The sequence below is a fragment of the Ovis canadensis genome, chromosome 3, assembly GCF_042477335.2.
Source record: "Ovis canadensis isolate MfBH-ARS-UI-01 breed Bighorn chromosome 3, ARS-UI_OviCan_v2, whole genome shotgun sequence".
Lineage (NCBI taxonomy): Eukaryota > Metazoa > Chordata > Mammalia > Artiodactyla > Bovidae > Ovis > Ovis canadensis.
This window is the reverse complement of record NC_091247.1, coordinates 93,142,857-93,170,104: the sequence shown is the minus strand read 5'-3', so window position 1 is coordinate 93,170,104 and position 27,248 is coordinate 93,142,857. Positions and strand designations below refer to the sequence as shown.

Below are 27,248 nucleotides of genomic sequence, written 5' to 3'. Positions count from 1 at the left end.
GCTGTGAACATGGCCCCAGCTTCTGCCTCTCCCATCAGGGAGACCAGTAGCCTGATTACCTCCCCTGGAGGGGCAAGAGAGGGGATTGAGGCAGTGGCGTGCTGTGGGGACTCCATTTCCCTTCTTGTCATTGTTTTCCTTTTATTTCAGTGAGAGGCACACGCACACACACTGCACTCACACACACACAAGCTGCGGGACCAACGCTGTCCACTGGAGAGTCTCTGAGCTGGGGGTGGATGGGGCAGCGTGTGTGGCCACCCCTTCTGTCTCTGGGCCCAGGAGGCAGGGCTGGTGCTGTGCTTGGGGACTCAGTGTCACGCAGGGGATGGAGACTTAAGCGCTGGCCTTCTTGCTACCGCTGCCGGGGCTGCCCACTCTCCGATCCAGCCGGCTATAGGGCTCGAAGGCCGAGGAGCCCAGTTCGTAGCCAGCAGGCAGGTCCAGGAGCGGGGTGGTGGAAAAGCAGAGCACCGGCGGAGGGGGCGGCAGTGGGGACGAGGCTGAGGTCAGCGGGTTGAGGTGTGGGGAAGAGTTCCTGGGGTCACCCAAGGAGGTGCCCCTGTGGCCGGCAGGCAGGCCCGGTGGGCCGGGGGTCAGCGCCAGGAGGCTGGGGGCCCTGGGCACGGACAGCAGCCGGCCGTGCTCCAGCAGCCGCAGGATATTGGAGGTGGCGAAGGCCTTGGACGCCGAGGAGGATGCCCGCTTCTCCAGGTCTCTGCTCTGGTCTTTCTTCTGCTTGGTGCGGCGGTTCTGGAACCAGACCTTCACCTTGGGGCAGAGCGAGGGGAGGGGGCAGGGAGTCGGGGGGAGCAGGGAGTGGGGGGGGGGAGCAGGGGTGCAGTGAGAGAGGGAAGAAGAGCAGTCAGGGTGTCGTCAGGATCTTCCCGCCATCAGCCTGGCTAGGGGACCAAGAGACCCTGGCCCCCCACATCACCGTACCCCTCCACCCTGACCCTTGGATGGAGGGAGGGCACAGGTGAGGTTCGCCTCTTGGCCCACGCGCCTTTCACTCTTAGCCACCCCCATTTCCTCCTGTCTCACTCCCCCCCGACCCCAGCCCACCTCTGAAGGGAGCTCTCTAGCCCATCTGGCCATCCCCCTATTTGAACCTCCCGGAAGCCCCCTCCCACCCCATCACCTATAAGCACCTGTCAACATGACACTGAGTATAAGAGGACGTGTCAGGATGGTGAGGGGCACTTCCAATGGCCACATTCCCCAAGCTGGGGACAGAGCGGTGCCAAACACCCCCATCCTAAATGGAGCCACCAAAGCGCAGAGACCTTTCTCAAGGCTCATGAGAGGAGGAGGACTTGCCCTCTGCCAGCACCAGGCGCCTGGCACATAGCACTCCAACCCCCTCCTCCTCTGCAGAAGGAAAGGAAGGCAAGGCTGGGGGGCAGGCGAGCTCAGTGGTCAGTTCTGCGGGCCCCTCACGGTGATGGGATTTTCTCCCCTCTCTGGGGAAGGACAGGGTGCTCCCCCAAGGAGGCAGGTTGGGAGTCCTGAGGGGGAGGGACCGACAGTTGCTCCCCAGTTGGCAAGGCTGTCAGCTGCTGCAGCACCCAGATCCATGTCCCCAGGAGCAGAGAGGCTCCCTTGCTCCTGGCTGGGAGGTTCCGGAAGGCTGGCAGCTGGCTGGGCAGTGTGCCAGCAGAGGACCGTGGAATGGAGGGCTGGGAAAGAGAAGCGTGGAGAGACCCGCTGGTGTCCTCCAGCCTGGGACTTGAAGGAGAGGTGGGGGAGAGGAGCAGGGCCGAGAGAGGATTAGGGCAGAACTGAGCCTGCTTGGGAGAAGCCTACCAGGCCCCCTGTGGGAGCAACTGACCCTCCAGCCAAGGCCTCTGGCCCTGAGGCTCCTCAGGCCCGAAGGTGCCACCCTCCCTGCCCTCCTGGCCCTGGTGGGGGAGGGGTAGCACACTCCCCACTCCTTTCTAGAGGGCTCTTCCCCTGCACGTCCCTCCAGCAGTGGGTCATGCCTGCTCTGAGTGGAGGAGAGGGGAGAAGAAAAGATCTGAAATACATATGAGTTGGGTGTTTTCAGCAGGATTGGACTGCTTTTCGGTAAATGAGAGTGAGCAGGGGGCTAGGGGATCTACCTGAGGCTGGTTCCTGCATTCACTCACTCGCTCATGCATTCAGCAGACGTGGACTGAGCATCCAATCCCTGGGTTGGAAAGAGTCCCTGGAGGAGGGCATGGCAACCCACTCCAGTATTCTCGCCCGGAGAATCCCACGGACACAGAAGCCTGGTGGGCTACGGTCCCTGGGGTTGCAAAGAGTCGGACATGACTGAAGCTACCTACTGCGCACAGCACATGTGCCCGGCTCTGTTCTAGGCTGCAGGATCCTTGCTATGTAAGGTGGACAGGGTTGAGGGGGAGAGACAACAAATACAAGCAAACAGGTGTGGCTGTCGGTGGCAGTAAGTGCTTTGAGCAGCATCTCTCAAATGGTTTGTGGTGAGGAGTCACTTTTTAATGTTTCCAATCTGCTGTGGACCAATACTTTCGTAAAATACAATTAAAGTGAGTTATTAGAAAAACTGCTCTGTATATTTCTAAACACGTACTCTCCATTTCTGTATTAACTTGGTATGCACAGACAACAGCTGTGGCTTGGCACTTCGGGCACTCCGATGGAGAGAAAGGGGGCACAGGAAGGAGAGGAGAGGCAGGGAGGCAGTGTCTTATCAGTGGGGTGGCAAACAGGGCCCCTCTAAAGAGGTGACATTCGAAGCTGATATCAGTGAAGGGCAGTCGGGAAGGACGACTCAGCCAAGTCTGGCTGAAGGATGTGACTGTTAGTCACACTGGAATTTGACTGCTCCAGGAAGAGGTCCTGCCAGATCCTTGGGGATGTGGTTCTTTGTGTCACTGTAATCCTTTCCCCTGCTGGGAAGTCATCTGGGTTCTCAGCTAGGCACCACCCCCAGGGACCCTTGAGTTCCAGTTCTCATCTTTAAGATAAGGACAAAAATACCTGGGTTGTGGCAGAGATCAAACACAAAATCCCTGGGGCCCACCCTCGTGTGAGGTGACTGCTCACCTTCCCGGTTCCTACCTCTGACCTGGAGGGGGAGGACAGACTCAGAGGCCATGGCTCCTTCCCTCTGGGCCTTGAAGATGCGGCAGGAGAGAGACTGACCGCTCCCCGCAAACACAGGGCAAGTAGGCATGAAGGGAGCGGCAGCAACGGGGCGCCACCCACCGCAGGGAGCTTTCACAGGGGCCTGTCCTATCCCGTCCTGGGTGTAACAGGGAGGGGAGGGCCTGCCCAGAACAGCACCTGGTACACAGCAGGCGGTCGGTAATACATTTGCCCAAAAGTATGGGTGAATATATCTTCCCACTGGTAAAGAGTCCACCTGCCAATGCAAGAGGCCTAGGAGACAGCTTTGATGCCTGGTTGGGGAGATCCCCTGGAGGAGGAAGTGGCAACCTGCTCCAGTATTCTTGCCAGGAAAGTCCCATGGGCAGAGGAACCTGGCGGGCTATAGCCCATGGGGGCACAAACAGTTGGAAACGACTGACTGGCTGAGCACGCACGCACACGCATGCGTGAACATGCTGAGAATTCCACAGAATTCTAGCCATATAAACCTGGCAAGTTAATTAGTCTCTCTGAGTTCTGAAATGGGAATAATATTACTCATAAAGTGATCTTTTTTTTTTTTTTTTAGTGTTTTGACTGCGTCGTGTGGCCTATGGAACTTAGTTCCCTGAGCAGGGATCAAACCCACGCCCCCTACATGGGAAGCTTGGAGTCTTAACCATTGGACCACCAGGGAAGTCCTGAAAGCTAACTTTCTATCAAGATTAGATGAGTTAATGAATGTCCCTGCTTTACATTTTGAGCACGTTATTTAATTTCTGTGTGCCTCCGTTTCCTTCTCTTTAATATAAAAATAATAAAGAGCCACTCTGTTGTACTAAAGAAAAGTACACTTAACTTTTGTCCCTGGTTCTTTGTCCAGAGCTTTTTGAGGTTCATAACCAGCCCCCTCTGGGCGCACCTGAGTTTATGCTAATGAGGTGACTCAGGGTGGACCCCTCGTTTTAGAATGGGGGTTGGTCTCAGAAAGACCAGACCTGTAATTAGAGGGTTAGAACTTTCATTCCCTTCCCTCCAGGAAGCATACTGGGGCTGGAGACTGGGTTATAAAGACTCTTGAACAATGACGTTTCCTCCATGAACTCTCCCCTCTACACCTGGTTCTATGCATCTCTTCTATACGCCTATTTCTGAGTTATATCCTTTATAATGGGGTTTCCCTGATGGCTCAGTGGGTAAAGAATCCACCTAGCCAGTGCAGGAGATGCAAGAGACGTGGGTTCTTCCCATGGAGCAGGAAATGGCAATCCAGTCTAGTACTCTTGCCTGGAAAATCCCAATGGACAGAAGAGCCTGTTGGGCTACAGTCCAAAGTGGTCACAAGGAGTCGGAGATGACCTAGCACAGCATATATGCATGCATCCTTTATAATAAATACATTTGTAGAAGTAAATAGAGTGTAAGGAGTTTTCCTGAGTTCTGTGAGTCATTCTAGCAAATTATCAAATCTAAGGAGAGGGTGTGGGAACCCGCTTTGTGTAGCTGGTCATAACCTATAGCATGGGTGTTACCTCCAGGAGTTAAGGTCAGAACTGAATTGAGCTGTATTGTTGGACACCCAGCTGGTACTGGAGAACTGGCTGCTGTTGGCGTGGGAACATACCACATAGTGTCAGAAGCGGTGTCAGAAGAAAAACCTCACACCTGTTCTACGAGCTTGTGGCGAGGGCTAAACGAGTTAGAACACATCTAGCTCTTAGAACAATGCCTGGCACACAGGGAACTCTCAGTGTTAGTAATACTGTATATCGTCTGCCAACTCCAGGACCAGGGGAAGAGGAAGGAGGCTGGTGAGAACAATCAGCTGGTTGAGGGTTCTTTGTGGGTCCATGGTGTGCCCAGTTGCATGCTGGGCTCCCCAAGGAGGCCTGAAGAGCAGACGTGCCCTTCAAATACATTCTTGTTTTGGGGAAATGCATACAGGTTGGTGCCCACCACACCATACCACACCACACACACACACCCCACACTTTACAGGTCAAGCCATGTGGAACAGGTCTTGCAGTGACGTCAAGAAGCCTCAGGGAAGGCTTCCTGGAAGAGAAGGGACTTGGCTTTGACCTTAAAGAACAGATAAAGGTGGCCTGTACTGGCGGGGCAGGGAAGGATGAGGACTGAGGAGGAGTTTTGCTCACTTGGGCATCTGAGGTGCCCTTGCGAAGAAAGTTTCAGAGGTGGGGAGTTGGGGGGTAGACTACGTGAGGCAAAGGGAAATTAGGCCAAGCAGGAGGAGGACCCTGTGCCTACACCTCAGACCCTGGTCTGAGGGCGTCTTCCTGACTCCCTCTACGAGCTCTGTCCCGCCTGGCCACTGCAGGCCTCCTGAATGAAGCCTGGCTGTCCAGCCCAGCTGAGCTCAGCTAGAGAGAGGGCCCGGCTGCCCCAGGCCATCTGCTGGGCTGTTTGGGACTCTACAAGGGCGGCTTGCGAGAGAGCAGCCCCTCCCAGCCGTGATCCAGACCTCACTGCCATCCAGACCTCACTGCCGGGTTGGGTAGGGGTGCCAAGGGCACCAGCAGGTAGTATGAGGAGAGCCTCCCCAATCCTCCCCAGACCCATCTGCTTCCTTCTCCTCTCCTTCCTCTCCTCTTCCCTTCATGCCTCCTGGTTTGGCCCTTTTTATACATTTATTGGTACCTCAAGCTCTTTACCTGTAGCTAGACTTAGAGTCTCTGAGTCTTTTTTTGACAAGCTCCAGCGTGGTTGCCCAGTATACAGGCAGCATAAAGGGACCAAATTGCTTGTCCAAATCCTAGTTCTGGAACTTATTCGTTGTATGACCTTGGGTATAATAACCTCTCCCGGGTGAAACAGGATATTACTGGTTGCTACAATCACAGGGTTGTAGGGGTTAGCAAACTAACATAACTGACTTGGAACAGTGCCGTGGCAGAGTGAGTATTGGGGAAGTATTATTATTATTCTACTACCACTCTTTTGTGGACTGCATTGCACGCCCTTACAGGATTTTAATTCCCAGGCCAGGGATTGAACCCAGGTCACAGCAATGAAAGTGTGGAGTCCTAACCACTGACCCCCAGGGAATTTCCCACTACTACTATCATTATTATTTAGATCTATTAGTTTGAATAATACCGCTCCAATACTTTGGCCACCTGATGCAAAGAGCCGACTCACTGGAAAAGACCCTGACGCTGGGGAAGATTGAGGGCAGGAGAAGGGGGTGACAGAAGATGAGATGGTTAAAGAGCATCACCGACTCAGTGGACATGAGTCTGAGCAAACTCTGGGAGACAGCGGAGGACAGGGAAACCGGGCATGCTGTAGTCCACCAGGTCACAGAGTCAGACACAACTTAGTGGCTGGACCACCACCACCACCACCAGTCTGAAATGCCTCCATTCACACAGAGTAGGTGCTCAGGTTACAAAAGTCTTTCCTTTGGGTCGGGCAGACCACTGCTAAGTGCTAAGCCCTACCTGGGTGAAGGGGGAGTTCAGACCTTTTCTCTCCAACAAGAGGTTCTAAGGCTCACTGGGATGAAGGGAGGATGGGAAAAGGCCCAGAATGTGGAAACGAGAGGTCCCCAACCCCCATTTGTAATGCCTCATCTCTTTCCTGAACCTCTGCTCCCAGCAAGCCAGCCCTGCCCCATGCCTTTCTGCAGGCTCCCTCCTGCACCAACAAACACCCCCTTAAGCCACTCCCTGCATCTTGAATGTCCCTCTCTCCTATCTCTCTGGCCTTTCCCCAAATTCCATCCAAAGGGCCTGATGGATCCAGAAGTGCCCCCCAACCCCACCCCCACTGGCAAATGCCAACTTTCTCTTGTCAGCACTGTGTTTATCTGCTCTGGTCTACCAGTAACTTTAAACCTTTCCCTCATAGATGTCTGAACTCCAAGCTGGGTTTCCAGGCAGCAGCCCATGGGCCTCACACCCCAGGGCGCTCCTGGACTGCCAGGGTGGCGGTGGAGCAGGCTGGCCCTGCCCGTTTACCTGGGTCTCCGAGAGGTTCAGCTGGCGGGCCAGCTCAGTGCGCTCACGGCCCACCACGTACTGGCAGCGCTGGAACTCCATCTCCAGGCGGTAGAGCTGCTCGGCCGTGAAGGATGTGCGGGTCCGTTTGGGCCGGTCCAGGTCCAGGCCCTTGGGCAGGACAATTTCTCGGATGGTTCCTTTGGCATCTGCGGAGGTCATGAAAGGAGGCAAATTAGCTCACTAGTTAAGGATGTAACCCCTCAATGAACATCTTAATTAGAGGCTGTGTGGGACTTTCCTGGTGGTCCAGTGGTTAAGAATCTGCCTGCCAATGCAGGGGGACACAGGTTCGATGCCTGGTTCACAAAGATCCCATATGCCTCAGAGCAGCTGAGCCTGTGGGCCACAGCTACTGAAGCCTGGGCACCCTAGAGCCTGCGCCCCACAACAGGAGAAGCCATCACAATGAGATTCTGAGCACCGCAACTGAAGAGTAGCCTCCTGCATGCAGCAACGAAGACCCAGTGCAGCCAAAACCACAATAAATAAATAAACAAAAAAAGAGGTAGCATGATCTGATGGGCAGCTCCTCAGTTCTGGGCCTAGCTGTGGGACCTCTGACAAGCTGCTTACCCTCTCTGGGGCCAGCCTCCTCAATCACCCAATGCAGTACATTGTGTCTAATAGGTATATGTATGTGAATGGGCCTGGGTACAAATGAAGAGTTTATCATGCAGCCTGGGCAGAAGGGACTCACTCTGTCCCACCCAGGGGACAGAATAAGAAACGAATGTAAAGAGAAAATACCAAGTCCTCAAGAGCAGAGGAAAGGATGGTTTAGAATTGGATATGATCAATCAGATAAGGCTTACTGGAGGAGACGTCCAGAGCCAAGTCTTAAGCCCTGTGTGTGTGTGTGTGTGTGTCTGTGTGTGTGTGTGTCTGTGTGTGTGTGTGGTAATGCATGGGTGCTCTCTCTATCCACAGACTCTCCTGGGGTCCCTGAAGAGGCTCGCTGGTGTGGGGTGGAGCTGGGATCCCCAGGAGGAGCCTGAGGACCACTGCCACCACATCAAGCTGCTGGGGTGCCTTCCAGAAGGGGAATTTCTGCCACTCCCTGTGTGCTGAGTCCTGAATATCCGGGCCACCCTCCTGGCCCCTGGACCAACGTCATCCGTGCATGGCATCTCCAATATTTTGAAGCCTACTTAAGAGAGGTTGAAAAACCTGCAGCTAACATTTGCCAGATAGTTCCACTTAAAGAAACTCAGCTAAAGCAAAATTTCCTGGAGGTGGGAGGGCAGATTATAAATATATACATCAGCCTTAAGTACACGGGCAAAGATGATCCATGTTTGAGTCACACACACTGATGGCTTCAAATATAGTTATTACAAAAGTTTATGTCAAAAATTAGAGTGTGGAAATATGCAACATCGTATTCCATGTGTGTGCTCATGTCCGACTCTTTGCGACCACATGGACCATAACCCACCAGGTTCCTCTGTCCATGGGATTCTCCAGGAAAGAACACTGGAGTTGGGTGTCATTTCCTACTCCAGGAGATCTTCCCAACCCAGGGATCAAACCTGCATCTCCTGTGTTTCCTGCCTTGGCAGGCAGATTTTTTACCACTGTGCCACCTGGGATTTACCAAACCTTCGCCGACACATGCTGTTGATAATAATAAAGCTAAACTAACAGTAATTTGCCACTACGAAGGAAGATTAGTGTCAATGGGGAAATTACCAACTCAAGGCAGCCCTGACCAGGCACAGGTAACAAAGCAAGCCTCCAAGGTTGCAGGAACTTCACTTCTCTCCAGAGGGCGTACACAGTGAGAGTTTGCAATGTGGTCAGAAGCTTTAGCAGCCTTGGCTGCTCATAGTAATAGCTGACACCTCTGCAATGCATGCTCTGGGCCAGGCACCGTTTTAAGTGCTTAAACCTTCCCCATGTCTCAGTGAAGTTGGAATTGTGATTATCCCCATTTTAGAGATGGGAAAATGGAGGAACACATTATAAGTAGCTACCCAAGATCATACTGACAGTGTTTAAAAAACTCTAAAAACACCTTCATTTTACTTGATGAATACCCTCTTTTAGCAATTCTCAGTGATTCCTTAATAGGTTATAGTGAAGAGATAGGTTATAGACGTCATGGAAAGAAAATGGAATCTTCCGACAGGCTCATCATTGCCCTGGAAGATGTAGGAAAGGAATTGCATTTGGGAGGTGCTGTCTGTCAAGAGGCTCCTTGTGAGCCATAAGAGTACAGAACCTAGTTTTAGAATCCCTGTTCTAGAGGGTGAACCTGAGATCTCTCCCTCCAAGTCCTGTAGTATATTTTACGAGACTGGTTCTGCCTACCTCCTACTAGGGCCAGTTAATGTTCCCTCCTCCAGGAGGTACTTTATTTGGCTGCATTGGGTCTTAGCTGTGGTATGTGGGATCTTAGTTCCCTGACCAGGGACTGAACCCGAGTCTCCTTCACTGCAGGGTGAATTTTTATGCACTGGACCACACAGGGCAGTCTCACTCCAGGGTGCACTTCGGCTCTTCATAGGCTCCTGGTTCGGCTCACAGGTCACACCCCCGATCTCAGAGGTTCAAACACCTTCATGTTCTCAGTCAACCATCAGGGAGAAGGGGAGCCTGGGGATGCAGTCATGGCCCAGCGGCTGTCCTCCCCCACCACTGGGCTGGCGTTTCCAGGGCGCTGGGCAGGACATGGATGGGAGCCTTGCTCTTGGCGGGTTGGTAGAATCAGGCTTTTTTGGACAACTCAAGCTTCCCCCCTCCAATACTTTCTACATTCAAAATGGTGGGTTGATGTTTGTGACCCCATTGTGACTGGGTCCCCTTTGCTCAGGTTCTACTGTTTCCAATTGTGAAATCAGGCTCAGAACTTTCCTCACAACACCCAATGAACCCATCTCCAAAGGCATGGATTTTATTAAAAGTATCTTGGGGGGTGTGTAGAGGAGAAAGGGTGATGGATGTCATATATGGTGCTGGAAGCTTCACATCCTCCTCCGGGTGAGCCTCTTGGAGCCCACCTGAAGCCCTGAGCTTGCTCCTGACCACTGATGTCAAACCATACAGCCCTTCCCCTCCTTTCCTCCTTGTAAAGAAGCTAACAGGGGCATTCCTGCCTCAGGGAGCAGCCGAGGGCAGCCCTCCTCCACAGGGCCAGGACAGGCAGGAGCATGGAACAAGCATCTTAGACTTGTCCCCAGATATCCCCAAAGTGAAAGTCGCTCAGTCGTGTCCGACTCTTTGCGACCCCTTGGACTATAGCCTGCCAGGCTCCTCTTTCCATGGAATTCTCCAGGCCACATACGGAGTGGGTAGCAGTTTCCTTCTCCAGGGAATCTTCCCAACCCAGGGATCAAACCCAGGTCTCCTGCACTGCGGACAGATTCTTTACCTTCTGAGCCACCAGGGAAGCCCAAAGGGCCATACAAATGAGCACATGAAGAGAGGTTCAACATCACTAGCAATCAGGAGAAAACAAATGAAAACCATGAGAAAAATGATTAGAGGAGCAAAAATGAAAAAGAGTGAGAGCGCCAAAGGCTGGTGAGGACGCCAGGAAACTAGATGCTGCGTTCATTGCTGCTGGGAACGTAACATGGTGCAGCCACTCTGGAAACTGACTTTTAGGAAAGTTCCTAACCTATATTGACCATGGAACCCCGGAATCTCATTCCTGGGCATTTAACTCAGAGAAATGAAATCTTAGGTTCACATCAAACCTACGGGGGGTATTCACAGCAGCTTTATTTGTAACAGCTCCCAAATGGGAACAATCCAGGTGTTCCTCAATGGGTGAATGGATAAACAAACCATGGTACAACAATGACTATACAGACACAACAATCTGGATACATCTCCAATTAAATTACACTGAGTGAAAAAACCCAAGGCAGTCCTTCAGATTATGTACTGTATGATTCCGTTTATATTACATTATCAAAATGACAAAGTTGTAGAGGTGGCAAACAGATGTGTGCCGCCAGGGGTTAGGGAAGGGAGGCTGTGATTACAAAGGATCATGTTTCTTGGTGGCGTCAAACCAGTTCTGAATCTTGATTGCAGTGGTGGTTATATGGATCTGTAAGTATAATAAAATGTCACCGTACTATATATAAAGAAAAAAGTGTATGCAAAAAAATGGGTGAAATCTGAGCAAGGTCATTAGTCTAGTTAATTATATTGAATTAATGTCAATTTCTGGATGTCGGTCATGTATTATAAGATGTCACCATTGTGAGAAGCTAGGTTGTAGATACATGGAGCTTTTCTACTGTACTTGCAACTTCTTGTGATTCTCTTACAATTTCAAAATAAGACATTAACAACAACAACAAAACATGCCAAGAGGTTAGAATGATGTTTTGTCACAGAAACTGAGAAATCTGTTTGTGGAAAGAATACAATAGCAGCTGCTCAAGTGCCTCTGCGTTTCACTCATAGTTTGTAAGATGATTTAGAATGATACATAAATAAATCTTTGTCATTTCAAAAGTTATGCTGTTATTTTAGTGTTTACTAGAACAAATTTAAATCTATGATTTTACATATTTAGCATGAAGCTAAAAGTGGACATTTCGTTTGAAAATATACAATGTTCTTTCCACAAACAGATTTGTCAGTTTCTGTGACAAAAACATCATTCTAACCTCTTGGCATGCTTTGTTGTTGTTGTTGTTGTTTGCTAAAATATTAAGTAAATAAATGAAACATGGATATAATAGAAACGGTAATGGTGGGATTCAAATTACTGAATATTGGGAAAAATGAAATAAGGAGTATACAACTAGGGCCATGTATACAGAGTGACAGAGTTTATGATAAAGGGAACATTCTATATGTCTAGTCTCTCAATGCAGTTAAGTAGATTGAGGACCATAAATTATCCATTTGGAATAAAATTAGGTTAAACTCATGTCTCACACCATAAAGAACAATGTTTCTAATGGAATAAAAAGCAAATTGTAAGCTATAAAATGATGAAGGCATTACAAGAGAATATAAAAAGCTATTTTTATAATCCTAAGCTTGGGAAGAGTTTTCCAAGCAAGATGCAAACCTGGAGTGTAAAGGAAAAACAAAGGATGTTATTCAACTATATTAAATCTAAAAACTTTATATGACAAAAGCATCAAAACCAAGATAAAATACAAAATACGTAATTGAAAATCTTTTTTAAGACGGCCAAGAAATAATATCCAGATATATAAAATACAATTAAGAGTAATTATTTTAAAAAGGGCAATAGTCTAACAGAAAAAATGGTCAAGTAATTTTTGTGAGCTACTCACAGAAAAGATATCCAAATGGCCAATTAATATGTGAAAAGATGAACACAGCTTCACAGTAATCAGGATAATGCAAGTCTAAGCAACAATGGATACTTTTTTATCTCCCATAAGATCAGAGAGACATCAGTAGATGATTAATAAAGCAAAGACGCACTGTTGGTGACTACACTCCCATTAACTGCTGGTAGGACTATAAACTGTCACAGTCTTTTAAGGCTGCATTTGTCAAGTTTATAGAAGCACATAACTATTGCCCCAGCAATTTTATTTTAAGCATAGATTCATGTGCTCCAAGGTATACATAGGATGTTTGCTGCAGCACTGTTCAAAATGTTGAAAATTTGAAAGCATCCTGAGTGTTCCCCTTAAGGGATACAGATGAACAAGTTATGATACATTCATGTCATTCATATTTTACAAAATATCATGTAGCTAAAAGAATGAGACAGTATCCATATAAACTGACATTAAGTGAAAGAAAGTAAGTAGTACTATCCCATTTATGTAAATAAAACAACTGTGTATATTCAACCACTCAACATAAATGTAAAAAATGTTAGTTGCCCAGTTGGTCCGACTCTGCAACCTCATGGACTGTAGCCTGCCAGGCTCCTCTCTCCATGGGATTCTCCAGGCAAGAATACTGGAGTGGGTTGCCATTCCCTTCTCCAGAGGATCTTCCTGACCCAGGGATTGAACCCGGGTCTCTTGCATTGCAGATAGATTATTTACTGTCTGACTCACCAGAAAAGCTGTAATAAATGCCTGCTGCTGCTACTGCTGCTAAGTCTCTTCAGTCGTGTCCGACTCTGTACGACCCCATAGATGGCAGCCCACCAGGTTCTGCCATCCCTGGGATTCTCCAGGCAAGAACACTGGAGTGGGTTGCCAGTTCCTTCTCCAATGCATGAAAGTGAAAAGTGAAAGTGAAGTCGCTCAGTTGTGTCCGACTCTTAGCGACCCCATGGACTGTAGCCCACCAGGCTCCTCAGTCCATGGCATTCTCCAGGCAAGAGTACTGGGGTAGGGTGCCATTGCCTTCTCCAATAAATGCTTACTATGTGCCAAATAGTATTCTTGTGTTTGAGGATATAGAAATGAGCAAATTTGACAAGGTCCCTATTCCCGTAGACCTTGTACTGGGGAGAGAGACAGATAATAAATTAAAAAATGAATATGTACAGACTTCCCTGGCGGTCCAGTGGCTAAGAATCCTGCCTTCCTGTGCAGGGGATGTGGGTTGGATCCCTGGTTGGGGAACTAAGATCTCATGTGCCGTAGAGCAACTAAGCCTGAGTACTGCAACTACAGAAGCCCACACATCCCAAGGAAGACCCAGGGCAGATAAACAAAACAAAAACAAAATCAAACCAAAAAATCTAATACGTAATGTAATGATAAATACTGTGAAGAAAATAAAACGAGATGTTTCTGACCTTCTCCAAATAGCCAACATCCAATAGTCAGTGTTTCTGTGCTTGCTGTTTTAGCTAGGACCAGCAGAGGAGACTGCTCATCAAAGTCAAGCTAATGGATAAACCAAGGATGCTGCTCACTAGTGTTTCCAATTCCTTCCAAGCACACGGTAGGATTGCATTCATTTTCTGCCCTTTGAAATCAGATATGGCCACACGATTTGTTTTAGTCAAGAGGAAGGGATGCAGTCACTTTCAGGGAACATGTCAAAAGCCAGGTCTTGATTTCCCACCTCCCCTTCTCTCTACTGGGATGGTCACAGAGGCAGAAACCAAGCTGGAGCTTCATCAGCCTGGGTTTCTGAGTACCAAGACAAGCCCCTGCCCACTTGTGATGGACTTATCAAGGACTTAGAAATATATTTCTTTGTTAAACCTCTGAGATTTGAGGTTGTCCCTGCAGCAAAATCTAGTCCCTCCTACTGACAGAGCACTTTTCCCTGAATTGTTGCTTTTCTAGGTGGAGTTGTGTGTGTGTGTGTTGGGGGGGGGGCACCAGGAAGGAGGGAAAGCTTAATTCCAGAGCCTATAGGTGGGTAGGGTCTTGTTAGGGTGAAATGCATGAGTCTAAGTGGAATGAAGGCTGAGTTTTGCTGTCCTTCAGGTCTCCTCAAAGAGGGGTGAGCCTCAGGGGTACCAGGGAGAGTGAATTCCACCCAAAGATCCTTTGCCACAGGAGAGGTGGTGACTTCTGCCTGATTACAGATAGCTAATGCTCTTGACCTCCAGCACCAAAAAGGACCCTCTCCCACTACCTCTCCCAGTAAGCCCTCTCAAAGCCCTACCCAGTCTTCATCCAGGTAGCACCCAGGTAGTTCCTTTACATGATAAGCTGTTAACACACTGATTTTTAAATGTAACAATGTCCTTTCTGCCTTAATCTACAAATGAAATCTAATCACTATGAAAATTCCTTATAAAAAAACCCTAATTCTCCAGTTTACTGGAAACATTGAAAATGGAACAGTTGAGAAAAAACGTGCAAGAATGAGGAGAGATTCTTGCATTACCGTCACTGCAAAATATATTACAAATCTACAGCAACTAAACTGGTGATGCTGGCACGCGAGTTATGAAGCAATTCCATGCCTATATGGGGAACTGTGATATTATCAAGATGAAATTTCAAATTAGTTGGAGGAAAGACAAGATTACTCAAGACCTGGCTTTTGGACAGTTAGTGCATCATCTGGAATAAGTCATTTATCTCACAGTGCATGCAAAAATATATACAAGATGGATTAAAACTTTAGAGGTAATAAATAAATCTCTGAAAGTGGAATAAAAACACTGATGAGTTTTAAAAAATAAATAACAGATTTGAGTACCTAGAGAAAGAAACTGCGGCAGGATGAGAGTTAAAAGAAAAGTGACAGGTTGGGAGACTATTAATAATACATGAAAAACAGCCTTAATGTCTAGTACACACACAGCCTTTATAGTCTAACGAATAAAGTCAAGCAGTCTAGTAGGAAACTGAACAAATTATATGAAAGGGTTACTAAGAAAAGAAGAAATACTAGTGGCTAATAAATATAAAAAAATACACTCAGAGGGACTTAGAGAAAATGAAAGTTAGAATAGAAAAGAGATAAATTTTTTTCAGATACTTTATCAGACTGGGAAAATTGTACTGGCAAAGGTGAGCGAAAATAGGTTTTCTCAAGCTCTATTGGTGAGAATACAGGTTAATAGAGGAAAAGTTTTTCTTGAAGGACAATTTCACAATGCCCAGCTAAATTTAAAAATGTATAGTTCTTTTGTTTCAGAAAATTTAAAGAGGTTTCTACCCCAGAGAAATATTGTATATTTCATCAAGAGCCACTGTTTGTGGCAGTTTGTAAGAAGGGGTGGGAGAGAAGAAAAGCTGAATGCTTTTCAATAGCAACACTGTTGATGAAGCCACAGTCCTGCCTTTGGCTGTTATGCAGACATGAACAAGAATGAGGTACATCTTCATATCCTGACCTGAACGCTACGTGAAAACAAGCTCATGTGTACAAGCCCAGTTTTATAAAGAACAAAAGGTAACAGCAAGCTGCGTGCACATGTGCTTATGCCCACACAGAATGCAATCTGGCAGGGCGGACACCTCTCTTTTCTGTTCACACTGTGGAGTGGAAGCTGGTCAGGAAGAAAGCGTTCCCCGTCTTAGTTCATGTACTTCTTTATTATTTGGTTTTGCAAAGACTGTCACAGTCTGCAAACAGACTATTTTAGCAGTGTGCAAAAAATCCCCCTTTCATAATATATAGCTTACATATTTATGCTTTCAATTACTAAAGTAAGTCTAGGAGGTTGTATCTTGGGAGTGAAGTACCTTGGGTGGGGTAAATGAAGAGTTTTCAACTTTCACTTCATTTCAGCCTGAATTGGTTTTATAATTAAAAGAATATTTTATACTTCAGAAATAAAGACATGAGAGAGAAAAATAAAAGACAAATTATAAACTCAAAAATTGTAACATATACTGAATTTTTGTAACAAAAAATTTAAGAGTATTCTAAATATATGTAACATATACATTATATGTAATATATGTAATATAGTTACCTTTGGTTGGAGAAGAACTTTCTAGTTGAGAACTAAAACATAGAAGCCCCAAAAATTTGAGTCATAAAAAAAAAAAAAATCCCAATTCACAGCAAGGTTAAAAAAGAAAAAGAAGAAAAAAGAATGAAAAAGATCTGGGGATGTTTGCAACACATGTCACAGAAAACGGGATCATTTTATTTCTATATAAATATACTAAAATATGTGTATATTTGTATGTCTACATATGTTCATATATGTTATATATTTATGTAGTCTATAAATAGTTTACAACTATAAAAAAACAATGAGTAAGCCAATAGAGAAATGGCTAAGCCTATGAATGAAAAATTCACAGAAGAGGAAATAAACATGAAAAATAAGTATATGAAAATACACAACCTGACTAGTAATGAAAAACACCAATTAAACAAGATCTTTTTTCACTTGAAAAGATTTTTCTCTAAAAGACTAAGTACATCCTGGGTTGGGAGGATGTGGGGGAGAAATGGTATATTTATACACAATCTCCAGGAGTATAAATTAGTACCTTTTGGTGTTTACAAATATCAATCACAATTTTAAGTGTATATACTTGGATTTTAAAATTTCACTTCTAGGAACTTACCCTGTAATTATATGCATACCAGATATATGAAATGATGTTTATTATTCTAAAATTGTTATCATGAGAAATTTCAAACATACAAAATGAGAGAAAAGAGAGAAAAAAGAAAGTATAATGAATTGTGATATACCTATCCTCCAGCTTCAACAATTATAAACTCAGTAACAATCCTAGCTCTTTTATCTCTCTATAATTTTAAGCAAATCCCAGTCACCATATCATTTCATCCAGAAACATTTTTATAAATGTTTTTATAAATACTTTTATAAGTATCTTTAAAAAACAATCACAATAATACTGTCACAATTAGAAACATTAACAACCATTCCTGAATATAATAAAATGTCTCACTTGTTTTCATATTGTCTCATGAGACTTTTTTAATAAATCTGTTCAAATTAGGATACAAAGCATTGAAGCATTGTTTATAATTGTGAAAAGCAGAACCATCCTAAATATCCATCATCAAGGGACTGGTTAAACAAATGTTATTATATGTGCATAATATAGTATTATGCAACTGTTAAAATAATAAGGCAGTTCTAGATTGAAAGATATCTATTAAATGAAGAAAAGAAGTTTGCAAAAAAACCTCACTCTTGCAATCTATAACTTATTTATGTTTTTCAATGTCTAGGGAAAGTTTGGGAGATTGCATCCTGGGAGTAGAAGTGTATTATGTGGGGGGAAATGAAGAACTTGCAACTTTTACATGATATAGCAAAACGGCATGGATTGGTTTTGTAATTAGAAAGAGATTTTATACTTCAGAAAACAAAAGACATCAGAAAAAAATTAAAGGACAATTTTTAACCCCCCAAATTGCAACATATATTGAAAGCAATGAGCCACTGTCCACAATACAGCATTTCTACAAATCAATAAGGAAGGAATATTTGAAAATTAAAATGGTCACATGAAATGAATTAATAGATAGCAGAAGAAGTACAACTGGCCAATAAACATGAAAAGATGCTCAACTTCACTGATAGTCAAAAAAATAAAAATTAAAATGCCAGTGAGGAACTTCTTAGCAAAGATGTGTAAGATATATAATGTCTAATATGGGGAGAGGGCAAAGGTGGGGGTCTGAATTGCTAAACTTTTCTTCCCCTGAAAGAACAATTTAACATCTATCAAGATAAAAAGTGTGAACTGTGATAGCAAGACTTGGGGATACAAGTACTTTCAGGCATTGCTAAGGGGAGTAGGTACCATCTTATTGAGGACCCTTGAGCATTATCTCGGAGAAGGCAATGGCACCCTACTCCAGTACTCTTGCCTGGAAAATCCCATGGGCAGAGGAGCCTGGTAGGCTGCAGTCCATGGGGTCACTAAGAGTCAGACATGACTGAGCGTCTTCACTTTCACTGTTTACTTTCATGCATTGGAGAAGGAAATGGCAACCCACTCCAGTGTTCTTGCCTGGAGAATCCCAGGGACAGGGGAGCCTGGTGGGCTGCCGTCTATGGGGTCGCACAGAGTTGGACATGACTGAAGTGACTTAGCAGCAGCAGAGCATTACCTTTCAATTTATAAACACAGGTACTCTTTGACCCAGTAACCTACTTTCAGGAACTTCTCTGACAGATAAGACCCACACATGTGGAAATGACCAAGGGACAAGCATATTTAATGTAGCATTGTATATAATAACAGAAGATAAGAAAAAAGCTAAATGTCTACCATTAGGGCACAGGTGGTATAACATACTTTATGGTCTACCCAGTCTCTAGAAATGGAATACTATGTATCTGTAAAAAACTAACAGAAGTTCTTTATAGCCTAAGATACACTGGTAAGTGAAACTAGCAAGGTGCAGGAAAATATATATAGATACCACCATATGCATAACAAGCAAAAGGAAGAAAAAACAATGTACTGGCTGACAGAAGCATAGGAATGATGTGGAATAACATATTGGAAAGCAGTAAATAATGGCTGCCTTTGAGCCCGGTGGGAATTGGAGGATGGGGAAGAAGGATGGGAAGGAGATTTCTCATGTGTACTTAAAACAACTTTTTGATGTTTGAATCAAATGAATTACTATTTTAAAATTAAAGGAAACACATTTAAAATGTGCAGAGTGTAACTTTTTTCCACATGAGTTTTCAATCAAGCTTTTAATGAAAAGATCATAAAATAACAATATCTCATCACTGTACATTAAGACTGCAGGCTCTGAATGGAGAGATCAGTGACCAGCTTTGACACTTGAGGGCTGTGCACCTGCAGCTCTGACCTGAAGCAGCAATTCCACTGCTAGGAATCTATCTTTAGGAAACACTCAAGGGCTCAAAGACCTGGGCATTGCGAGTTCATTTCTCAAGCTCTCAAACTTTCCCCAGTAATTGAAAAAAAAATTAATATGTAAGTTATATATTACAAAAGCAAGATTTTCTGCAAATTGCTATTTTTCATTTGATAAAACTTATTCAATAAATATCTTTCCATCTAGAAGTGCTTTCATTATTTTTAACAACTGCATTATGCAGCTATAAAATGCAGCTATAATAAAATTTTATTTAACCAGTCCCTTGTTGGATATTTAGATTGGTTTTACTTTTTCACAATTACAAAGCTTCAATGTACCAGAGGAAAACAACAGGTACATCCTTCTAGAGGAGCACTGTGCAGAAAGGGAACAGTGTGAAATGGCTGGGTGGAAAGGATGGGGGGGGGGCGGGGCTGAAAAAAATTTTTTTAATGGTAAGTTGCAAGACAGCTTATGTAATGTGTATATAAGAGGGGAGAAATCTACTGATGCACACCTGAAATTAGGAATGGTGGCTATTTCTGGGAGCTTTCAACCACCTTTTTTTCTTTAAATCTTGAGACCTATTGCTTTTTTTTTTTCCTTAATGTTTTTTTCCATGTGGACCATTTTAAAAGTCTGTTGAATCTGTTAAAATGATATTTCTGTAAACATTTTGGTTTGTTTTTTCACAGGCCACCAGGCATGTGCGATCTTAGCTACCCTACCAGGGATGGAACCCGTATCCCCCCCTGCATTAACCACTGGACCGCCAGGAAAGTCCCCGTACTGCTTTTTGCATTTAAATGCTCTACCTGTTTTGTTCCCATCTATTTTGTGAGCGTGGTCTTACTTCTTCGCTGGGTGTCTTCCACCCGTTGAGCCCTGGCTGCCAGCAGCTCTGCGGTGGGCGGTGGGACAAACAAAACACAACAAACCTAACTTTAATCAGCCCGTTATTTCGAGCTCCAACCAAGGAATGGAGGCCTGTGGAGTGGGCGGGGAGAGGGCGCAGATTTACCTAACTATTAATATTTCCCTGGTTGGCTCTGCAGCGGAACCTCCCCCAAGCAGCTGCGGAGAACCGGGAGACTCACTACCGCCCTCCGGGCCCCGCTCTTGCCCGGCCTCCTCGTCCAGACGCTGCCTGCCTCCAGACTGCCTCCGCGGCTCTGGGGATCCAAAGAACGAGTAAAAAGAACCACATTTGAGCGTTTTCAGGTTTTATATTTCAGTGGCCCTCAAAGTTGACGATTGCACAAAATTCCAAAAATAGGGCGCCGTCAACTTTCTATTTTAACAATTATTCTGTGCTCTGGCATCATCACCGTTTCATGTAAGGAACGCCTTTGTAACGTCAAAAAATAAGGAGGTCACTGCAGGCCAGACGTTCTTCCCGGGGAGGGCGTTGCGGCCTCCTACCTAGTGAAACACGAGATTGGTTTTGCTTCCTCTAATTCGTTCGGCAGATATTTACGGAGTGCCTACTGTGTGCACACGGAATGCGTCTGGAGAGATCGCTAGGGTTTGGCGGGTGCGGTGTCTACCTCCTACGTGGTCCCTGCGCGGCGTCTAGGGGACCCGGCCCCAGTACCCTCCTTCCTTGACTTATTCGCCTACATCGCTCCCTCGCCACCCAGGCCCTGCCGCCAGCACGGCGGGCCAGGAACCTCGCATGTCCCGGCTTTCCAAATGGTCTCAGCGCCAGCAGCCCCACCGCGTTGGTCTGGCACGTAGTAGCTCAGTCGCTCAATCGTGTCCGACTCTGCGGCCCCGTGGACTGTGGCCCACCAGGTTCTTCTGTCCATGGGGTTTTCCAGGATACTGGAGTGGGCTGCCATTTCCTACTCCACTGGCACATAGTAGGTACCCGTTAATGTTTGTGGAATCAATCAACTAGCAAGCGAAGGGCAAGATCATGGGAAAACGTGGGTGAGTTGGGTCAGGGGATCGTACTGGGGTTGGGGGTGGCAGTAGCGTCTCACAGGCGCGCCCCCTTCCCGCCCCATCCTTGACCCGCCGCGCTCGCAGCCCTGGCTTTTCCAGGTTCGCCCACTCTTCAGCTTTGTAGGCCAGATTGCGTCCTGGCGCCGCCTCCCCTTTTTGCCGTGTCCACTTCCACGTTGGCACCCCTAGCCGAGACCCTCCAACCTCCCTCCTGGATGCGGATGGAGCGGGGCAAAACAGGCGCACAGACCACCCGGGTCCCGGGGACCCCCGGGTCGGCCCACTAGCCCCGGCGCCCTGTGTCAGAGGTTTCCACACCGGGTACGCAACTCCCGGTGCTGTACCGCTGAGAACTCGCTACCCACCTTCCGAGGAGGGCCAGGCCGATCTTTAGTTTATGCTAAGCAAACAGGAAATAAAGACAAAATGCTTATGCTTCCTATACCGTCCCCCACCTCGCCGCCCATTTAAAATACAAATCAAAGAGCGAACTGAGAGGGAGCTTGGGTTCGGCCCCAGACGTGAGTCGGGCTAACTGAGGAAATGGCGTCGAGCCAACGCGAGCCTTAGAAGCCCTGTCTCGCTACAGGGGGTGCGCAGTTTCTGCGGAGACTCAACGTGTTTCGTGGAGCCGAACAAAAGTCCAGGGACGCACGCTGCAGCAGTCCGCTCCCCCACCCTCCAGTTCCCAGTACCCACCCACTGTCCCAGCCTCCCGGCCCGTCTGAGTCTGCGTCACCCGGGGGCCACCTAGAAGCTCTGACCTTTCAGGTGCGCGCGCGTGCGTGTCTGCTGCGCGCGGGATGCTGGCAGCGGGTCCACAGGCACCCGAGTTCAAGAGACTACCCAGGGCGGCAGCACTAGCTGAGAACCCGAGGAGCGCGGAAGGCCCTTCACAGCTCCCAGAAAATGAAAGTGTGCATGCAAGGCACACCAACAGGTGTATAGGTCTGTAGGTCTGCTTCTGGGTGTGTGTGTGTCTAGGGGGTGGGGTGGGAGCATGGATATCAAGTAAAAAATAAAGACCCAAAATGATAGGGGCCACATAGACCCGCCTTGAGAATGTGGGTCCTTTCGCCAAAAACAAAGCAAAAGGAAAAACATAACAAATACAAAACGGAAACAATCCTAGGAAAATAAAAAAGAAACCTAATACTCCCCACAAGCTCCCAAACTAAAACTAAAACCAAAACCCCCAAAGCACAATTTCCTGCATGAATCATTTAAAGCTTTCAACCGCTGCCTGGGAGGAATGGTCCCGGTTATCTCTTAACAGACTTATGTTGAGGCTCCAGTCCCAAGGTCTGGTGCCCGGAGGGCCCAGACACAGGGACTTGCAATCCAGCGGCTCCTTCCAATAAACACTCTGGGTCAGCGACTCCATGGCCAAGACATCCCATCTGGGGAGGGGGGTGGGGTGGCAGGTGTGCCCTTGTGGAGCTGCCATGCCTTGGGTGGGAGGTGAGGATGCTAGGTCCAGGTCGAGTCATCCTGAGTCGAGGGACTGCTGTAAATCCAACTGGAAAACAGGTGATTCCGGTCAATGATGAGCCCAGACCTGGCTGCAGAAGGGGTTTGTCTGTTCCCTGGGTTGCTACTAGCTCAAGCCCCCAAAAGGCTTGGCCCCTTGCCCAGCATCTTCAAACATATCTGCAGCGTCCAAGGCTCTGCCTGGTGTATGCCATTGTGCTATTTCCACCAATACATTTTTGCAGCGCTGGTCCAGTACTGCCCTCAATTCTCAGGGGGCTAGATGCCGCTAAATTCAATCACCCCTTGCACCAAACTCACAACCACAGAGGGAATTGTTCAGCCACAGCCAGAGGCCCTGGGCAGATCCATCAGGATCCCAGGCGAAAACATTTCTGCTAGTGGGTGTTGGTGCTGCAGGGGTGAGGGGGGTAGTCATTCATTCAGTCCAAGGATTCCCGCAGTTTTCCTGTCTGCCTGTTACCAGAGGAGGGGTGCTGAGTCAGGCCCAGGTTGTCACAGGTCTCAAGGTGCAGGAGTGTACTGGGGGCGCCTCTGAACTCTGCCTGACTCAGGTCTAGGTGGCAGTGCAGAGTTGAGGACGCCCGACTGGGGTTTTGAGACTGGTAGGTCAGAGGGACGCTTTGGGACCAGCACTAGGCATTGTTCATAACATCTGCTGGGTGGGTGAGGCTGGTGGACGGCCATTCCGGGATCTGTCCAGAAGCGTTGCTGAATTGACTCTGGGTCCATGTGAGAACCACCTAAGTGCATCTGCGTGTGCAGATCTGAGCATGGATTGTGAGGTTTGGGAGTTTGGGGTGAGACTTGTCCTCGACGTTTTGATTGCAGGGATCCCTGCTCCACCGAAAAGGCAGTACCATTCAGGCTGCAGCGAACTTGGAGCTGCAACTCTTTCCACCTGCTTCCTGCCCATGGCTTGTCTTTTCCAAATGTTAATATAAAACAAAAGGGTCTCCCACCCCTTTCCCTCCCCAGTCAATGGGCTGTGCATGCAGAGGTGTGGGGCACCGAGGTGGCTTTAGGGCCCCTGTGGATGCCTAGCTGTGTCCTCAGTGGAGTGTTTGGGGTGCCTGTTGTGTGCACACTCCTGTTATCTCAGTGCCTTGCTTGTGCCCGTGTGTGGCATGAAGCGGCCTCCATTTTGAGGCAGGGGATGTAGCGGGTCGGCCTCCCTGGCTCCCTGACCCACATTTTGCAGAGGCAGGGAAACTTCGGTGATTGGTTGTGCGAGGGTTCCTCGAAGGGGATTGGGGAAGGCCGTACTGTGTGGTCTGCAAGGTGGAAGTGGGCCTCCTTTCATCAGCCAGTCCTCGTCCCCTTGGCTGCTCACCTCTGAGTGCTTTACACAGCCTCTGGGGCCAGGGGTTGTGGTGGGGGAGGCCTCTGAGGAACGAGGCCCACGGCCTGAAGCAGTTTTAGTCTCCTTGGAGCCCCCACCCCTCTCATTCCACAGAATATTTATGGAGATCCCGCTGCTTGTTTGCAGTTTTATAGACAACATCTCTGACCCTGAGCACGGGCACTCAAGGAAAGAGCTATGCTTTCTTCTTCGTACAGATGAGGAAACTGGGTCACAGAGAGGCAAAGAAACTAGTTCAACTTCAAAGGGCTGTAAGACTTGTATTCCAAATCAGCTTCACGTAATTCCAGCACCAGGCCTTTCTCTTACTCCTCTGCATCTCGGGTCTCCCTCAGCAGGTCTGCTACCTTGGGGTGGAGCCCTCAAGGGAGCAAGGGCAGAGTGGGAAGGAGGCAGAAAAAAAGGACTCAGAGAGAGTGGGGCTCTTTCCCAGAATCTTCACCCCGCCAGCAACTTAACAATGGACATGCTAACTGCCTACGCTCCCCCATTTTATGGTTTCCTCCACAGGTACTTCAGGAGGATAGATCCTTGGAGGTCAAGGGCAAAATGTACTGTCTGTCTAGAGCACACTGGAGGGACGTTCGGTGAGGGACCAGGGTGCCACGAACGTCCTTTCACCGGTGCAGGGCCTTTCATCTGACAGAGCCTCCGCCCTGGGCCCACTGGGGCCCGGAGTGACGCAGGTGACTCTGGCTAGGAGGGATTAGCGGTAAATGACGTCCCTGGTATCTGAGGCCTGTAATAACCTCCTTGTCGTTAAATGGAAAAGGACAGAGAGATTTATGTGGGCCCTGCATTTACCTTTTATCGCTTTTAAGAGAATAAGTGCCTCCTCTGTACTCTCTTTCCATTATGTTGTCTGCGTGTAAGGGCGCTGCGGTATTGCCTACGCGAATTTGGGAAACTGCACCTAACAGTGCCCACTAGCTGCCCAGCATCCAGCAGGGGGTCCAGGGACTGCTCCTGGGTGGGTGGGCTCCTGGAGGGCATCATTTTTGATCCTACCTTCTATGACTCAACACCTGGGAGTTATGTGTCATTGCACGCAGACACAAAATCTATTCCATCTGCGTGGAGTTAGAACAGGAGGGATGGTAGGTGGGCACAGAACCACAACTGTTTAGGCGGAACGAAATGAAAAACCCACAGATGAGGTGTGAGGCGGTGAGTGTCCTTAATCTGGGAATGTGGGTTTAGGAGGCTGATTTCTCTGTTTCTGGAAGCCTTGCAGATTTCCTTAACGGAACTCCAAACTGGCTGCTAACACCTTGTACACAGGACACCCCACAGTCTATAGAATGGATCTAATTTAATCTCAAGTGCCCAAGAGAGCCACACACCTGTTGGAATCCCTGCTGGTTGGGGACCACCTCCCCATGCTCTGTCCTTTGACCCCCAGAGCCTGGCCCTGAACGGCACTGAGTGACTATACCTGGCCTGGAGCTTCCTGTGTTTCCTGAAGACCAGGGACCCCGAGTCTGTGTCCAGGATGGCCACCAGGCAACTTCACACTGGGCTGCCTCCATGCTGTACCTTTAGCCCCCATTCCCAGAGTCACCCAGATTCAGCAGCTGTGGGGAAGCTGTGAGCGACCAGGCCAAGGTGTTTCCCTCTGTGTGTGGGTAGCCCAGATCAAACTCGGGGGTCCTAGTGCTGGTTTCCCTTCCCTAGGCGGTGGCCGAGGAAATCAGCTCCGGCTGATTTTTTTCTAGGCCTTCAGGCTCGCAAGAGAAGCGATCAAAAAGAAAGGGCGAGAAAAAGGCAGCGGGATTAACCGAGGGCAGCCGTTACCCTCGAGTGGCCTCTTTCCTCCTCTGGGTCTCCCAGTCCGGGACTCTGGGATGGTGGGGGAAACAGACCTCGGGCTTCGCCGCGGCCTAGGGACAGGCTTAAGGCAAGACCTCGGAATCCCCTTTCTTCTCCTATCTCGCTGCGCCAGGGCCGGATCCGGCGAAAGGCGAGCTGGGCGTGAGGCTGGCTTTGGGGGCCGGGGAAGCCGCAGCCTCGCAGCGTGGAAGCCAGGCAGAGCCGGGCACTCGGATTCTTGCAGGAAGGGAAGGCAGGGAAGGCGAGCTCGGCGGAGGGAAATGGCCGGGAAATTAGAGAGGAGGGCGAAGGGCGAGGGAGAATCGGAGAGACGAGAGAAGCCAGGCCGTGAGAAGGCCGCGCCGAGAGCTGGCTGGGCCCCGGCGCCGCGAGGAAGTGGGAACGGCGAGAGCGAAGCCCCGGCGGGCGAGCGCGGCGCACGCCGCCCTCTGCGTTCCGGCGCCGTCTCCCGGGAGCAGGGTGCTCCCGCGCGCCTGCGAGGCCGGGACCGGGAAGCGGGGCTGGGCAGGGGGCGGGGAGGCGCCCGGCAGCTGAGCGGAGCCGGGCCTTCTCCCGCGGTTCCGGGCGCTGGTCCCTCCTCGCCCTGACCCCGCGGAGCGCTCGTGACGCTTTTCTCCGCACCCGCCGAGAGGGTCGCGGGGCGGGGACTCGGCTCTCCGTATCCCGCACTCGCATCTCGGTCCCCGCCACGGTAACCCGCCCGGGTGAGACTGGAGAGCTGAGCATCTCAAGGCAGTGAAACGGGGATCTCTTCCGTACCGCCCGCCGCTTTGTCCCTTGCACTCAGCTCAATGTCCAGCACACAATAGACCCTCCAAATAATGTTTACTGAATGAATGACTGGACGACGATCGTCTGAATGGATATAGGACTTGGGAGGTGGCGGCTGCAGGGAGGTCGGAGGCCCCGGTGAGGGAAGGGAGGGGAGTCCAGGGGGCCAGGGCTTCGAGCCGTCCCTTACCTCGCACCAGGATGCGGCGGCAGTGGTCTGCTTCGCCGAGCCCCGGCTGCCCGTCGCTGTCGGCGCCGCTCTCCCTGGAGCCCGCAGGGCTGGAGTCGGAGGTGCCGGCAATCTCCCTGGGGCTGCGGCCGGCCGCATCAGCGCTCGAGTCTTCTGCTCCACCGCCCTCCCCGCCGCGCCCGCTCTGCGACTCCCGGCGTGCCGGGCCGCGGTCGCGCTCGGCGCCCCCATCGCCCATGCCGGCCGCCACCGCCGCCTCCGCCACCGCCTGGCCAGCCTGGGCCGGCCAAGCCCGCGCCTCCCCGCCCCTCGCGCCCCCCGCGCCCCCCGCCCGACTCCTCCCTCTCTGGCCCCGCCCCCGCCCGGCCGCCCCACCCCTCCC

The 27,248-nt window shown here is 48.9% G+C and overlaps 1 protein-coding gene across 1 annotated transcript; it reads right to left on the bottom strand.

The window, feature by feature from the left end:
* Positions 1–115: 115 nt before the first annotated feature.
* Positions 116–27,154, bottom strand: VAX2 (ventral anterior homeobox 2). The gene is made up of 3 exons (XM_069586345.1): positions 26,867–27,154; positions 7,077–7,264; positions 116–771 (listed from the first exon to the last, which is right to left on the bottom strand). Exons 1-3 carry the CDS (start codon positions 27,102–27,104, stop codon positions 337–339), a joined length of 861 nt encoding a protein of 286 aa, XP_069442446.1. The 5' UTR covers positions 27,105–27,154; the 3' UTR covers positions 116–336.
* Positions 27,155–27,248: the final 94 nt, after the last annotated feature.